The sequence below is a fragment of the Pteropus medius genome, unplaced genomic scaffold (genome assembly GCF_902729225.1).
Source record: "Pteropus medius unplaced genomic scaffold, Ma_sr-lr_union100, whole genome shotgun sequence".
Lineage (NCBI taxonomy): Eukaryota > Metazoa > Chordata > Mammalia > Chiroptera > Pteropodidae > Pteropus > Pteropus medius.
Genome location: NW_024342473.1, coordinates 15,469,008 through 15,484,698, shown reverse-complemented (window position 1 = coordinate 15,484,698; position 15,691 = coordinate 15,469,008). Strand labels below are relative to the sequence as shown.

The 15,691-nt window shown below is 31.0% G+C and overlaps 1 protein-coding gene across 1 annotated transcript in view; it reads right to left on the bottom strand.

The window, feature by feature from the left end:
• The window catches only part of VPS13C (vacuolar protein sorting 13 homolog C), a 154,500-nt gene that overhangs the window by 78,664 nt on the left and 60,145 nt on the right, over nt 1-15,691 (bottom strand). The window contains exons 23-35 of the mRNA XM_039864990.1: nt 13,036-13,165; nt 12,162-12,240; nt 11,329-11,468; nt 9,748-9,901; nt 8,121-8,200; nt 6,889-6,948; nt 5,550-5,709; nt 4,677-4,793; nt 3,694-3,797; nt 3,322-3,489; nt 2,546-2,850; nt 864-1,011; nt 80-188 (exon numbers count right to left, since the gene is read on the bottom strand). Coding sequence (XP_039720924.1) covers nt 80-188; nt 864-1,011; nt 2,546-2,850; nt 3,322-3,489; nt 3,694-3,797; nt 4,677-4,793; nt 5,550-5,709; nt 6,889-6,948; nt 8,121-8,200; nt 9,748-9,901; nt 11,329-11,468; nt 12,162-12,240; nt 13,036-13,165 — 1,754 coding nt within the window. The remainder of the gene's footprint in view (nt 1-79; nt 189-863; nt 1,012-2,545; nt 2,851-3,321; nt 3,490-3,693; nt 3,798-4,676; nt 4,794-5,549; nt 5,710-6,888; nt 6,949-8,120; nt 8,201-9,747; nt 9,902-11,328; nt 11,469-12,161; nt 12,241-13,035; nt 13,166-15,691) is intronic.

Sequence of the window (15,691 nt, the reverse complement as noted above, 5' to 3'; positions counted from 1 at the left end):
TCATTTTTATTGTCTGTCTTCCCCTACCTAAATTGTAAAATAGACACATATACTATGTCATCTACTGGCAGCTTCTTACCTGTCTCTTGTATTCTTGGTTTCACTTTATTTAAGTCTTCAGTAGCCTCACCAAGATTTTCTGCTAGTATTCTAAATAAAAGATTAAGATCTTCTTGATTTAGACTAACCTGTAAAATATTAAATTAAAAGATAATTTCATTTTTAAATGAAACAATTTAAATATAGAGAACATTAAAAACAGAATAATTTTAATATTGACTGAAAAATTATATATTTATCACCCACTCGAATATTCATTACTTATTTCATGTTAAAACTTCTATTTTCAAAGATAAGAAAGGATTTGGGGAAAAAAATGTGATTTATGAGTCAGTATGAGTTTCATCTACTTAACTTATATGACCTTTAGTGAAAGTTAATGATTAAACAAATCTAATCATTTTTTAAAAAAATGACAAATTGAGAAGCATAAATTCTACTTTTTAAGCAATAACAATCTGAATGAAATAAAAAGATCACCTTCGATATAAAAACAGGCATTTCCCTCAATGCTATAATGATCTTAGTTGCAGTTAGATATCCATAAAAGTGTGTATATACATAGAATGAGATGTAATATATTAATAAATAATTTACATACAGATCTCTGCTAATGTGTACATATAGCAAATTTAAAAATTAAGTAACAACTAAAGATTAAATTCTACTAAAAATAATATTTTGTTGAATAACATACTGAAAATTTTCTTATATCAATCAGTAAAAATTTGACATGTCACTTGGATTTATTTATACTGAGTCTAAAATTTCAATAACAAAGTTTTTTTCACTCACATACTTACATTCATTGACTCAAGATGTCCTTTAATTTCCACAACAGGCACCTTGTGGTACCAAGATGCAGCTAGATTCCGATTTACAGAAAACTCCAAGTTAATTGGGTGTAACAGTTGAATATCTGGATGGGAGATGCCAGGCTGGATCACTGTCCTAATGAAAAATATAAATAATAGATATACATAAGCATATGGGGGAAATGCAACACATCATTAAAAAAACACATCAAAAGTTGTTGCTCTCAACATTGATTTGAAACAAAGCTGTTTGTTTTCTAAATTCAGAATATAATTAACTTACACTAGCGGAGACAGATTAAAATATATGATATATAATTTATAAATAAATCAGCCATTAAGAAAATGTTTTTTCTTTAAAGATAAGTGACAATCAATTTAAAAAGAAATTCATATTGTTGAAGATACAGAGGGAGGAATCATGAAATACAATTGTTCAAAAACTGATATGTGCATGGTACAGAGATTAAAGAAAAAAAATGGCAAGATAAACAGCATTTCCTAAGAAGCTCAATAAAGCTCTTTACCAGGATCGTTTTTTGGACTTGCCTTATAATCATTCCTTTTTTATTCAGGATAATTAAATCTCCTTGGATGGGGCAGAAAATGACTTTAACATGAATCAGGTACAGACTTTCAAGTGTTCTCTGTTATGAGCCCTACCAATACATTACTTACACAGCATTCCTGCTAAAATGTATAAGCTCAACTAAATCATGAAGAATCACTAGACGAAATCAAATTCAAAATCATTCCATGAAACAACTAGGCTGTACTCTTCAGAACTGCCATCAATTATGAAATACAAAGAAAGGCTAAAGACCTATTCCAGAATAAGTGTGCAACAGTACAGAAATCTCCTCGGTAGTATAAGACACTATTAAATGCCTTATGTGATCCTAGATTGAGGGAAAATTTATGATAATGGACATCCTTGGAACAACTAGTAAAATCTGAATATTGACTGCAAATTATATAACGGTATTATATCAACGTTAAATTTCCAGAACTTAGCTGGAATTTGCACTGTGATTATATAAGAAGATAAATGTCCTCATTCTTAGGAAACACATGCTAAAGTATTTAGGGCAAAGGGTAAAGATGTCTACTCTCAAAAAATGTTTCAATTTTCAGTTATAAAATAAGTAAGTCTTGGGGACATAATGTATAGCATGGTAACTGTAGTTAATAACATTTTATTGTATATTTGAAAGTTGCTAAAAGAATAGATCTTAAAAGTTCTCATTACAAGAAAAACATTTTTATAACTATTGTGGTGATATATGTTAACTAGACTTACTATGGTGATCACGCTGCAATAGATACAAATATTGAATCATTATGTTGTACACCTGAAACAAATATCATGTTATGTGTGTATTATACTCAATAAAAATTTAAAACTTTTTAAATGTTTTAAATGATAATAATATGTATATACATAGAGTTAAAGCAAATATAAACAACTGGTTATCTAGGTGAAGGATCGTGGGCACATTCATGGTACTATTTTTGCAGTTTCTATAGGTTTGAGATTTTTCAAAATAAAAAGTTGATTTAAAAAAACTATTCTGTGCAATAGAAGTATGTTGTGTATGCATTTCAATGGTCAATAAAATTTCATGGAAAACATTAAATAATACTTAAATCCATAATTACTGAAAGTTTACCTAGAAAGCTTAAGCTCTGTTAGCTGCACATCCATTCTATCAATTACTGGAGGGTTTAAGTAGTCTTCACCAGACACCAGACTGAAGTGGTTTTGAACTCTGATTAACCCAAGATCTATCACTACTGCATTGGTGGAAATGGAAGACTGTGGGATGACTATAACTGGTGCTTTCAAATCAATATTGATAGAAACACGGAAACTCCTCTGGGCAAGATCTTTCACACTTGTGGCAGCCTTTTCTGCAGCCTGGGCAGTGGCAGCACTCAGAGCCTCTTTGGCTGTCTGGAAGTTGTTCAGGAAGTTCTGCGGACACAAAGTATAAAAGGAGAAATTCAAAAAGAGGACAAGCACATCATCTTTTTATTTTGTACTAATTTTTTTCCAATAGATAACTTTCAGCTGAGTCCTATTTTTCTAGCGTTAGAAAGGAATTACTGATTATCCATCCATATTTATGAGCCACCTGAGAAGAGCTCATTATAATTATAGTTTTATGACTGAGGGATGGAGAAAAAAACATTTTTAATAGTTTTCATACTTGAGAATCTAGTTTCATTATGTCCTTACAAAAATAATTCCAGTTTTAGACAAAAATCATTAAATAATTCAGACTTCAACTGTTAAAGATTAGATTTGATCTCTACATTAATACATAAATACCATATAAGATAAGAACAATACATAACCTTTACAGAGTTTGTAAGATTTGCAATCATAATTATCAGCCTTATTTAAGTATTTCTAAGTTGAATAATGAATACTTAGTGATTTTACCAGAAGTGACATGAGGAACTTATGAAGATAGACAATCTGAATACAGCCAACGTTCAGTGACACCACACCATCCACTTTGGACATGTCAGTATAGGAATCCCCCTCGGTAGCATCTGGATACAAATCCAAATTAAAACGGAAAACTTCATTTCCCATTATTGACACTGCCTGAAAAACAGAGATTTGAATGTACTCCATCCAAGAGAATAGTAACAAAATAAATTCCATCTTAAAAGGGTTTATACTTATAATCATTAAAGAAACATTTTTCTAACATAATATATTTCATTAATATTTTTTAAAATAAAATATATTTCAAAATAACATCTCATACTCAGTCATCAAAAATATTAACTATTTATTATCACCTACTTTTTTATGAACTGTCTTAGAATCAACATCTGTGACAATAATATTTTCCAGTCTGGCAAACAGAGACTGTTTTCTTGACTGAAGGGAAAGAAAGGAATCGAGTCCTGAAAGAAAAAATTTATTATAATTTCTATAGACCTAACAAAGTAAGATCTTAAGATGTTTCTTTCCATTGCATAATTTTATTTTGGGGGTGACATTTTTATAAATTTAGTAATGTTTGAACTCCCAATTGATAAATAGGTTGTGATGTTAGATATTTTTAGTTTATAAACAATGGAACCTATAAACTCATTAAAAAATAATTATCTGAATTTTCGACCTTCTAAAATAATTTCATCTAGTGTAAATAGGTTATCTTGGGATTTCAGTAAATCCTTTACACATCAGAGCTGGCCATTTACGTGGAAGCTATAAAAGTTTCGAAAATTAAATTCAGACTAGCACTGCCAGTTTGGAAAGAACAGAGACAAAAATCCTAGTTTTCTGGTTTTTAAGTTTTTCAAGAATAAACATATTCTTTACCTTTACCAGATCACATTGAGCTGGTAAAGACAGAGTCAGAGAAAAAGCTAGATTAGTTATAGTAGCTTTTGTCTAAAAGAACAAATAGGCTTATGGTTTCTGGTTTATTATAAGGCTTCTTTGCATTTGTACTAAGATAAAGCATTACCTAAATTTTGGATTGACACTTAATCTCAGCTTACCAACAGCATTCCTACGTTGACATTAGTAATCCTTTTCACCTCTGAGACAACCCTCAGAAAAGTGCAAAACATCAGTATGTATGGTTCAATTTGATGGTCCGAGTCTGACCAACAACTACATTCCAAAGAGTTAAGTAAGCACGCAGTTCAATTATGTTCTAAAATTATCCAGTTTTCACAGTTCAGAGCCCTCTATTTGTATATTCTTTATCATTTAAAAAAAAAAGAAAAAAACTTTATCTTTTGAACAACTTTTAATACTGTAAGAACTTTTACCTTGAATTTTGATTTCAGCAATATTGTTCTTCTCTTCACAAACACTGACACAGAAAGCATTCAACTTGGCAAACAACCTGAAGTTGGTAACATCACTATCTTTAGAGGGTACAAGCACTACAAATAAAACAAAGCATTCTATTACAGTGAAATCCTAGTAACTAAATTCTATTCAGGTTTCTTCCCTATATTAAGTGACCCACAGCTGTTTTTAAAAAATTACAAAATTCTAAAGTTTTTAAATATTTCAAATAATTTTTTGGCTTTATATATTCTGTGGAGTTCACATTTTCAATAGTGAGAAGTGTTGCTTTTGTAATTTAAAAGCAAAAAAAAGAACTTAAATATGATAAGGACATTAAAACTTGGAGAAGTTAAATAATGTGCTTAAGGTCATATAGTTTCAGTAGCACTCAGGACTTGAACTGAATTATCTCTGATCCAAAATCTGGGCTCTTGACCGATTAGATGCTGTCTCTGTACTCCTGCCCTCAAGTCTCTGAATCCTGATTTCCTTATTTGTAAAATGGAAGGGAAGGCTAACCCTCTATCAAGTCCCTTTAAGGAGCCACTAAGAGGGGAGACAGATCTAGCTTAGTGTAAATACAGGTCTTTTTTCCCTATTACTTATCTAAAGGCATCCCCTACCACTGCCAAAATGAGAACAAAACCAGACATTTTTAAGAACAAAAGTATTAATTACATTTGCCTTATACATCAGGAACCTGTGTATGATTCAGTTTGAAGAAAAAACAGAAATGATGAAAATGGCATGTAAATAACTGAACTAGATGGTCTCTAAGATTGCCCATTTAGCTCTACAATTCTAAAAATGCTTACTAACAAGAAAAAAAACAAACCTGTTTTTCATACCTTTCTGTGGAGCTGAATTTTTTTGCTTTTCAGTTGAAACATGTACTTCTTTGGTATCATCCATCTTTTGGCCATCTGATGGAATAATGGTTGTCAGGTAATTAATAGAAGAGAGAAGAGCTTGTGTTTGCAGCAGCAGATTTAAAGATGAAAAAGCCACCTAGAAATGTTTAAAAAAGAAAATTAGTTTCCCAGGCAGTTATACCAGTAGTCTCCACATGGACCCAAAAGACTCCTAGGTAGGCTTGCATCACTGCAAGAAAGAGCTAGGAGAAGATTCATAACCCACACTCCTTAAACAGGGATATATAAAGAGTAAATTACACTTACACACTTTGGGGGCTCATTCGAGTAACCTAATTACTCCATTTCTCAAGCATAATTATCACTGGAGCCTATAATTTACTTGTCATGGCCATCTCAATATTCGGCATACATGTGGTTTTTTAAATTTGCTATTGACTATTTATTATTATTATGTAAAACATGAAACTCCAGAATCACCCTTTGTTATTACTATGTCAAGAAATGATTTCAAATGTGACATTCAGGAGATTTAAAATTAAAAAGTACAATTGTAACTGAGTTCTCAGTTACTAAATAATATTTTAAACCACAATAAAGGTTCTATTGTTCAGAAAGAAACAAAGTATATATAACTTATAGAAAAAAAAGTATTACATTTTTTAAAACTGACTCTAGAAAGCTAAGATAGCAGCACAAATGCTTTCAAGAATATGTGGTTTTCTAAGAGAAAATTAAACATTTTTTAAATCTTTGTTTATACAAAAGAAATTATTTTCATTGCTTCAAAACACTTAAGTGGATATAAAAATTAGAAAAAGTTTCCCAATATTTATCTGATTCTCCTAACTCTCAAAAGGATAGTCTAAAACTCATTTCTCTCATTTTCTTTTTAATGTAACCCACAACTACATTTTGCCTCTTCTTCCTCTGCACAACTACCTAAGTGTGGCTCCAGAAACATTCGACATCTCCCCTTGCTTGTATTTCACATACTTTCTCAATCCTGCATCAAATGATGATAGTGAGTTTGGTGTGTGCAGGACTCTGTTCTCTGTAAATCAAAATTCCCTCATCTATAGAATTCTATTCTTTAGAAATAATTAGGATGTGATACAATAAGGCAAAACAAAAGCTTTACTACACTGAATCATGAATATAGAGCATGGTAGGTAATTAGGAGTTTAATTTATAACTTTTATTTTTTCTTGATTATATCATTAAATTACTCAGTCAATATTTCTCAAAGGATCCTAGAGACTTCCAAAGTAGGTCATTTTCAAATAGGATATATTCTTTTAATAGAATTTCTTACCTTCACTGTTTGCTCAGTTTTTTCAAAAGTAGTTTGAAAACTAGGTCCATTCTTATCAGCCTAAAAAACAGAAACAAATGTTCTAAAGAAGAAACTAAGACCAAAGTAAATAAATGACTTATCTGTGATCTCTAGTTAATTTATTTACATTGTTACAATGGTGTTTTTATACACATTATATATTTAATATTACTGTCATTTTAAAGTTATATCCAAATCATTTATTTATATAATAGTGCAAATGTATCCTTCAAACACAGGAGAGCATGGCAACATTTACTTCTGGAAAATGCAGCTAGGGATCAGAATTACAAACCGAAGGTTGGAAAGTTTAATAGTCAGTCATCTAGCCCACCTATGACCTAATGCTTGAATCCCTTTATAAAGTCTTTGGCAAGTCTATTTTATGATATCGCCAGTGAAAGAAATATAATTTTCTTACAAAGTCAATCTTTAGAAAACTGATATTTAATGAGGTTTTCACATAATCCAAAATCTATCTCCCATCATAATTACTCATAGGTCAAGTTCTGCCCCTGGGAATATGCATAGTATTTTCAAAGTTTTACCTTGTGTGAGAAGCTTTATGCCTTCTTGCCCGCATAATGCTCTGTGCTCTTCTTTATTAATCAATCACATTATATTTTAATTATCTCTCTCTACTAGTCTATAACTTCTTTAAGAACAGGAAAAAATTTAATCTCTATATCCCAAATGCCTAACAGAATCTGACATATAAAGACATTCAACAAATAGTTGTTGAATTATTAAACACATCAACTAATCTTAAATGAACCTAAATACCATCAGTTCCTACAGCATTCCTCATATGATATATTTTTGAGTTCCTTCCCAATCCTGGCAGTTCTCTGCTGAACCCAATCCAATTTGACTTTATTCTTTTTGATAAGGCATACTCAGACAAATGACACCTATATATACAATGATGCAGGTAGGAGACTTATGCCTCAGAAGTTAGGAGTAGGACCTGCTTCATCCCAAGTTTCCATCTTTGGAGACAAGACATTTAGTGACCTTGTAAAAATCCTAGTCTAGTCCTGTACTTGCGTAAAAAAGAAAGAAGGTATATGAATGGAAAGAGAAATAGTAGATATCCCTGTGATTAAAAACTTATGATACACATCTAGAGCCTTTAGTAATCTGTCATCTTTTTCCTTTCAGAGGATAGTTTGGAATATACAATAAATATATCAACATTCTATGATCCTTACCTTAATATACTCTACTTTTAAAAGATCTAATCCAGGTTTGTCAGAAGAGCTAATCAAGTGAAGGGGCTTCTTTTTGGATCCTAGATTCAAGAAAAAGAAAAGGTATTTCAAATAAATTGGTCTTTAAGTTTAAAAATTTTTAGATGTCTTCTTTTTTAAAAAAAATTGTTAATTAAGCTTTATAAGGCTATCTGCACATATTTTTATGGTTATTAAATGCTAAGGTCATCACTGGTGAAGAAATAAACCAATCCAAATCCTTACCCTACCTTTATTATCCACCTTACTTAAAAATATACATATTTGTTTTGATTTTATATCTGTTAAAAAAATAAGCAAAACTCTAGATATTTTAAGGCCATATATGTATTTGTAAGGTAATGGAAAGACTACAAGTGTACAAATAAGGAAATATGAATTCTAGTTCACCTCCTTTACCAAAAGGTATTTAACTTCAGTGCTTTCAACTATATAATAAGGAGACTGGACTAGAAATATAAGCAATATCATATAGAGCTCTAAAATTCTATGAGCAAATATTTTATTCCTATTTTTAAAATGTAAATAATTTTTCATTTAGACTAAGAGAAGGCTTAGATAGAAGAGAAAATATTTTTTAAGGAAGGGGAATTATTAAATTTCTTTTAATTTAAAAACAACAGGTACTACCAGATGTCTTCTATATCCTTATGTAGATGTACAAAGGAACTGCTTTGAGAAGCTGTGGAGGGAGAAGTGATTTATCTACCATTTAATCCATCTTTTATTTGTAGTCCCGTAACTCCTATTTCTGAAACATTTCAGAATTTTCCCTTGAAATAATTTGCCCTAAAGGAAAAAATAGCCTAGCGAATTTATTATTTGTTTTTTTCCCCCAAGACAGTAATATAAACTCCATCTTAACACAGAGCTTTTAGAAACTAACACATAAAACATTTTTCTTCTAAACTCATATTTTAGTTTCAACTATTTAAAAAAATAACAAAAAAATAAGTCTTTAACCCATTCCTTCATTCCTTGTATATCTCATGAGCACACAAGATGAATGCTAAAATAAACTATAAGCACTTCTGAAAGAATGAATTTTATGTCCTACCATTTTGATTTTTATAACCTGGTGCCGCTTCTGATATGTGGACACTATTCAACAGAAAGAATAAGAACTTCAATATTATAAACCCAGAAATAAATGTTAGGTTTTGCCATTCATATGATACATGAACTTGAGTAAACCACTTAATCTCTTTATTTAACCTTTGTTTGTAAAATAGGAATAATACCCCCTATATAAAGGGGATTTAGTTGGAATCTCTGAGGTAACAGACCATGGTATTTAAGTATACAGACCTAGAGCCAGACTTCCAGGATTCAGCCACTAACTAACAGTATGACCTTGGATAAATTATATAAATAAATTTTGCCTTAGTTTCCTCGCATATAAATCGGAGATAACAGCATTGCCTTTCTCAAAGCAGTTATAAGGATTAAATGGGTTATTATTTGAAAAATACTTAGAACAGTGCTATTAGTTATTATAAATATTATTATATAAATGAAAGTATTTCAGATACTCAAAAATGTTTTTATATTTATTATTAGTTATCATTTCTATTTTTATGGCTATTACCTTGAATTTCATGGTAATCCAAGCTGATTTTCTTTAGGTAAGATACTGCAGTTAAATCAAACGTTCTCACTGTAGCCTCTGTTCCTAATTGAGTGACATTAAATACTAGAATTGTATCTTCTTCTTTCTGTTGTTTAGTAAATTCCAAAATCACCTAAAAGAATCAGGACAGCTGATGAAAAGTTCGTAAGTAGTTTGAATCATACCTTTTTTCATACATATCATCATGAGAATAGTAGAAGTTTTGTTCACACTCCTCTACTACCATAACATTATTTACTATGATTGGAAATTATCATGTTAAATCCTATTATTGAGACTATAACTATAACTATAACTATATATATATATATATATATAAATGTGTGTACATATATATGTATAAATCATGATTTAATTTTATATCGTTAATTTACATTTTAAAATTTAGTAAAAATAGAATGTATGGAGTCTTCCTTAATATGATTTTCTTAAACCTGTATCTCAAAACAAAAATCACATTTGGTGCTACACGAAATAGAAACATTTGGTCCTATTTCAGTAAAAAGTAAGACAAAAATGTTCACTATTACACTACTATTCAAATTTATTCTGAAAATAATAGCCAGTAAGTACATTTAGCAGATGAAAAATAAAACATATATGTGGCAATTTTTAAAACATGTAAGTTCTTTGATACTCCATTAAGAGATGGAGGTCTTTGTTCCCTTTAAATCTGAGCAGGCTTGTTATTGCCTCAATTAATAGAGTGCAGAGGAAGTGATACTATAATGACTTCCAAAAAAGACCACAAAACTCCCATCTGGAAATGTTCACTCTGAGAAGATAATTGCCATGTTAAAAGTTCAACTACCCTGAGAACGCCATGCTCGGGAGTCAATGAGTAGTTATTTCAGTCAAGAATCCCAGCTAAGCTCCTAGCCAACAGCTAGTATCAACTACCAGCCTCATGACTGAGTCACCTCTGGGCCCCTCTGACACTTTGGGTCACTGTAGCATCAGTCAAATATGACTGTAGGCACGTGAAAGACTATATGCAAAATTACTAAGCTAGGTCTTTCCAGAATTCCTAACCCACAATACTATGTTTGTATGGCTTCTAAATGGAATCATAATGTCTTTGGTATCGTAATCTCCTTTTTTTTTTCAAATAAAGATATATTGTGAACATCTTTCCATGTCAGTGTCTCCTTTTATTATATGACTTTTAATGGCTATAAAGACATTATAAAAATTTAGGTTGTTTACATTTTTCCAAATTAGGAACTTGACAATGAATGACATTACTTAGGTTAAAAATTTAAAAAAAAGTTACAGAAATTTTCTGAAGAAAAGACAATCCTAATTAAGAGTCTTGAGCTTTTCCAGAATAGATTATATATACTTTAGATCACTTACATCAGCTTTCACAAAATAACATTTCATTTTCATGGAACTGTATGTGTGGATGAGTGGGGGGCAGCTAGGGAAGACAGAGAGAGTAGCACATTTTAAATATACCTAATATTTGGGTCTAGCATGAGATAGTTTACAAAAATAGTGATAAGAATATATTTGTTTATAGGCAAAAAATGTGCATACCTCTTTAATTTCAAACTTCAGTAGAAGATTAATGAGCTCCTCATTAGGGGCCTCTGAAACTTTTTTTCGTTCTGATCCTTTCATACTTTTACTAGTCTCTATGTCTCCATCTTCGGCATCAAAATATTCATCATCAGATTCTGAAGGAAGAAGACATTCATTTGACTTTAGAGAATGTCTACTGTAAGCCACACAAAACACTCAAACTTAAATCTCTCAAAAGTAAAATTCACTTATCAGATATAAACTTCATATTCAGAACCAGAATATAGTTTCAATGTGGGACTTTTTCTAAGTCCCACAAAGTGACTCAATCTAGCCAGTGAAAAGCACAAATAAAATTTAACTGCCCTATTTTTTTTTTTCACTAATGCTGTTTTTCACTTTAAATCATTCAATATTCAATAAAATATTTCTTAGGTATCATCTATCATGTATAAGTCTGTACCAGCCACTAAGAACACTAGAGTGACAAGGACAGACATAATCTTTGTCCTCATGACACCTATATTCTAATGCAAAATTAAAAGAGATCAGTTATGCCAGAGCTAGACAAAAAGATCAGGTAGTAACTTCAGCAAAAGGAAAAAAAAGTAGCTTATTTAAAATCTTCAGCATTGTCATTCACAAAAATCCTTTTAATCAAATGAAGAAACTTGGGCTTAAAAAAAAAAAAAAGTGACTCAAAGTCACAGTGTTGGTTAGTAGCACAACTAGAACTAAAACCAGTAAATTACTATAACACTTTCGAAATTCCTTTATTCTCTGAAAATTTTATCTTTACATACTAATTTATAGGCTTGATTTAATAAAGAATATATTACTTTCCTTACCTGATTCCACTCCATCTAGCAACAGTGATGTACCAAGTAGCTTTTCTGTCCTATCTGAAATAATGGGAATTGAGGATACCTAGCAAATGATACAAAAATTTTCTTGAAATGCTAATTTAGCAGGATTAAATGTATATAAATGAGACATACTGAAAAAGTAATAAGATAATAGAAAGATGGAAAGACACATACTCACACAATATACAACTCTTCCATTGAAGTACATTATGCAATCTACTAAATAATGGTTGGCTGAAGTTTATTATTAAGACTACCACCTGCAGTTATAAGGGCAGAACTATGTGCAATCTAGTAGATGAGTCTACTTATCATTGTTGCCATGTAGTTGCTATCTATTACATTAACTGTGCAGCTTTTTTACAGGTTCCTAGAAAATAATATAAGCATTAGTTGGCTCTCTCAAATTTCATTTCGAAATAAAAGAAAATCCAACGTTTATTTTAGGTTGTAAAGATCAATTCCAGTTATGTTCTAGAACTTTTAAGTCTAACGTATAAGTAAATTTTACACTAATCGATATTTTTAAAATTTCTATATCTAGTTTTATTTAAAACATTTCATAAATTTGAAAGACATTTTTCTTTTCATTTATGTATTTTTGTTCCCTTTAGTCCCTAAAACTGATTTCTACCACCGCTCTAAAAGAGTAGTAGTGAAATAAGTTGCAATCCTTATTTATTCAATGCCATAAGCAGTTTTGTATAGAATCAACATTAAACCTCAAAAGTGTGTCAAATAAGTGAAACTGGCCCTAAAAAATATTGAAAGGTAAAACAGCTCACAGAAAGATGAAAAAGAACTCACCATAAATACAAATGTAAAGAGACTGAGCATTTTTCTTATATCCATTTACCTGTCTCTCAGGAGACTGTACAGATGATTTCTGTGGCAAGGGTATACTGTTAATCAAGCATAGCACATCTTTCATCTTCCGGTCCGAAATTCTCACATGCATCAAAGGAAGTCCTCCTGATACTTTAAATCTAAAAATACAATTCAACAGTAAGCTTTCAAGGTCCAGCTTCTCTATATTATAGAGGAGGGAAGGGACTGGAGAAGAGGCTGCATTATGGGGTTGAAGTTACCACAGTCATGTTTTAATCTAATATCTCATTTAGTCAACGCTGTAAGGAATGGGAAGTTCTATGTAACCCAAGTTTCCAGATAATTTAAATACATCCTTCTTACGCAGCCATTCTTAATTAACTAATTTTTATGAAAACATTTTCAAATATAATTGTCTACTTTTTAAAACCAAACACACTATATGCACTTCGACTTTCCTAGTATCAAAGATTTCTCATTATAAACATCAAATTGTATCTGCCATATCACTCTATCCCCTCGCCTTGCTTTATTTCCTCTTATACTACTTGTCAACATTTGACGTGTCATATGTACACTTGTTTATTTTATGTCTCCTCTGATTACAATATAAGTTCCATACGGACATCTGTTTTACTCATTGCCTAATCACTGTTATACTTTCTTCAGTTGCTTACTTTTTGGCAGCTGCGTCTATCCTGCTTCTCTCCTCAACCTAACTGCCTAAGTTTGTTTGTCTCAACAGCTTTGTGGCAGCTGTTTGCTGCTCATAAAGCTCTTTCAGGTTGTTGTGTATCTTTGACTTCCTAACTAAGCTGCAAACAACTCAAGCTGACAGATGCCTACCAATAAATGAAGACTTTTCTGTATAATGCACAAACCACTAATGTTCAAAAGAGCCCAGTTGGCTATTCCTAGCTCAAAAGACTGAACTTTCTGCAAAAGCACTCTGTAAATTGAAAAGCACCATAAAATTTTACAATGCTTCGTCATTACCTCTGAAATATTACATAAAATTAAAAGTATTACAAATAGAGGGACTGGATTAACCTTCCCATCTAAAGTAACTAAAAAGTAGACAAGACATATCAAACAATGATTTCAAAGACACTGGACATCAGTAAACAAAGGACAGCTGAAACATGGGAAGCAAATGAGGAAACACCTACAAATACCCAGCTTATTGACTGAAGAGTTAAAAAATGTGTGGGGTACAGTAAAGCGGTATTTCAAGGAAAACTTACAGCACTAAATGCCTATATTAGAAAAGAAGAAAAGTCTCAAATCAATGGTCTTACCTTCTACCTTAATAAACTAAAAGTAAAACAAATGAAACCCAAAGTAAGCAGGGAAAAAAAGCAGTAAGAAATGTGAGAGCGGAAATCAATGAAATAAAAAAAACCAGAAACACAATAGAGAAGATAACTGAAACAAAAAGTTGATTCCTTCAGAAGAAGAGCAACAAAATTGATAAACTTCTAGCTAGACTAACCAAGAAAAGGCATAAATTACAAATATCAGGAGTGAGAGAGAACATCACTGTAGAGTCTACATGTACTAAAATAGTGGAAGTATAAACAATTTTATAATGATATACTCAACAACTAAGATAGAATGGACAAATTCCTTCCTTAAAGGACAAACTACTAAAAGAAATCGCTCAAAAAAAAAAAAAAAAAAAAATCAGATACTCTGAATAGTCCTATACCGATTAAGAAATTGAGTCAGGTAAAACCCTTCCAAAAAAAAGAAAACTCCAAGACCAGATGGTTTCACTGGAAAAAATAATATCAATTCCACACGACTTCTTCCAGAAAATTCATTCCATGATGCCAACATTACCCTGGCACTCTGGTACCAATACAAGTAAATAAAAGCACAGACTGACATCCCTAATAAGATGTAAAACTTCCTAACAAAATTTTAGCAAACCAAATGCAATATCTTAAAAAAATAATACGTCATTACCAACTGAGGTTCATTCAGTAATGCAAGGTTGGTTTAAAATCCGTTAGATAAAAAGTTTCAATGAAGTATTGATATATACAACATGCATCAATCTCAAATTAATTATGCTAAGCGAAAGAAGCCAAGCAAAGAGTTAAAACTGTGTGATTCTACTTATATAAAATTCTAGAAAATTTTAACAAATCTATAGTGTCAGAAAGCAGATCAGTCTTGTCCAGGGATTGAGGGGTGAGGAGTTAGCAGGTCAGGATGGGAGGGAGAGAATATAAAGGAGCATAATGACTTTGAGGGATGATGGATGTATTCATTATCTTGACTGTGGTGATGGTTTCATAGATATATAAATAAGTTAAAACTTATCAATTTGTATACTTTAAACAGATGTACCCTACTGAATGTCAATAATACTTCAGTAAAGCTGTTTTTAAGAAGGCAAAATATATTTCATAATTACCTAAATTTAAAATTCAGTTCCCACTTTTTTTTCCCTTAGATTATTCTCAAGATTTTATATGGTTTCATAATCAAAAGAACCTCTCATTTTTTGATATTTTATTTTACTGATATTAAACCTTGGATTTGATGGATTCAAAAACAGAGATAATCAACTTTTACAGAATGTAAAAGTCCAAATAGTTCTGAAATAAGAGAGGTGATATATAATTGAAACACATTTTCTTAAAAATGTATTTCTGCTATAAAACTATCATTTTTTT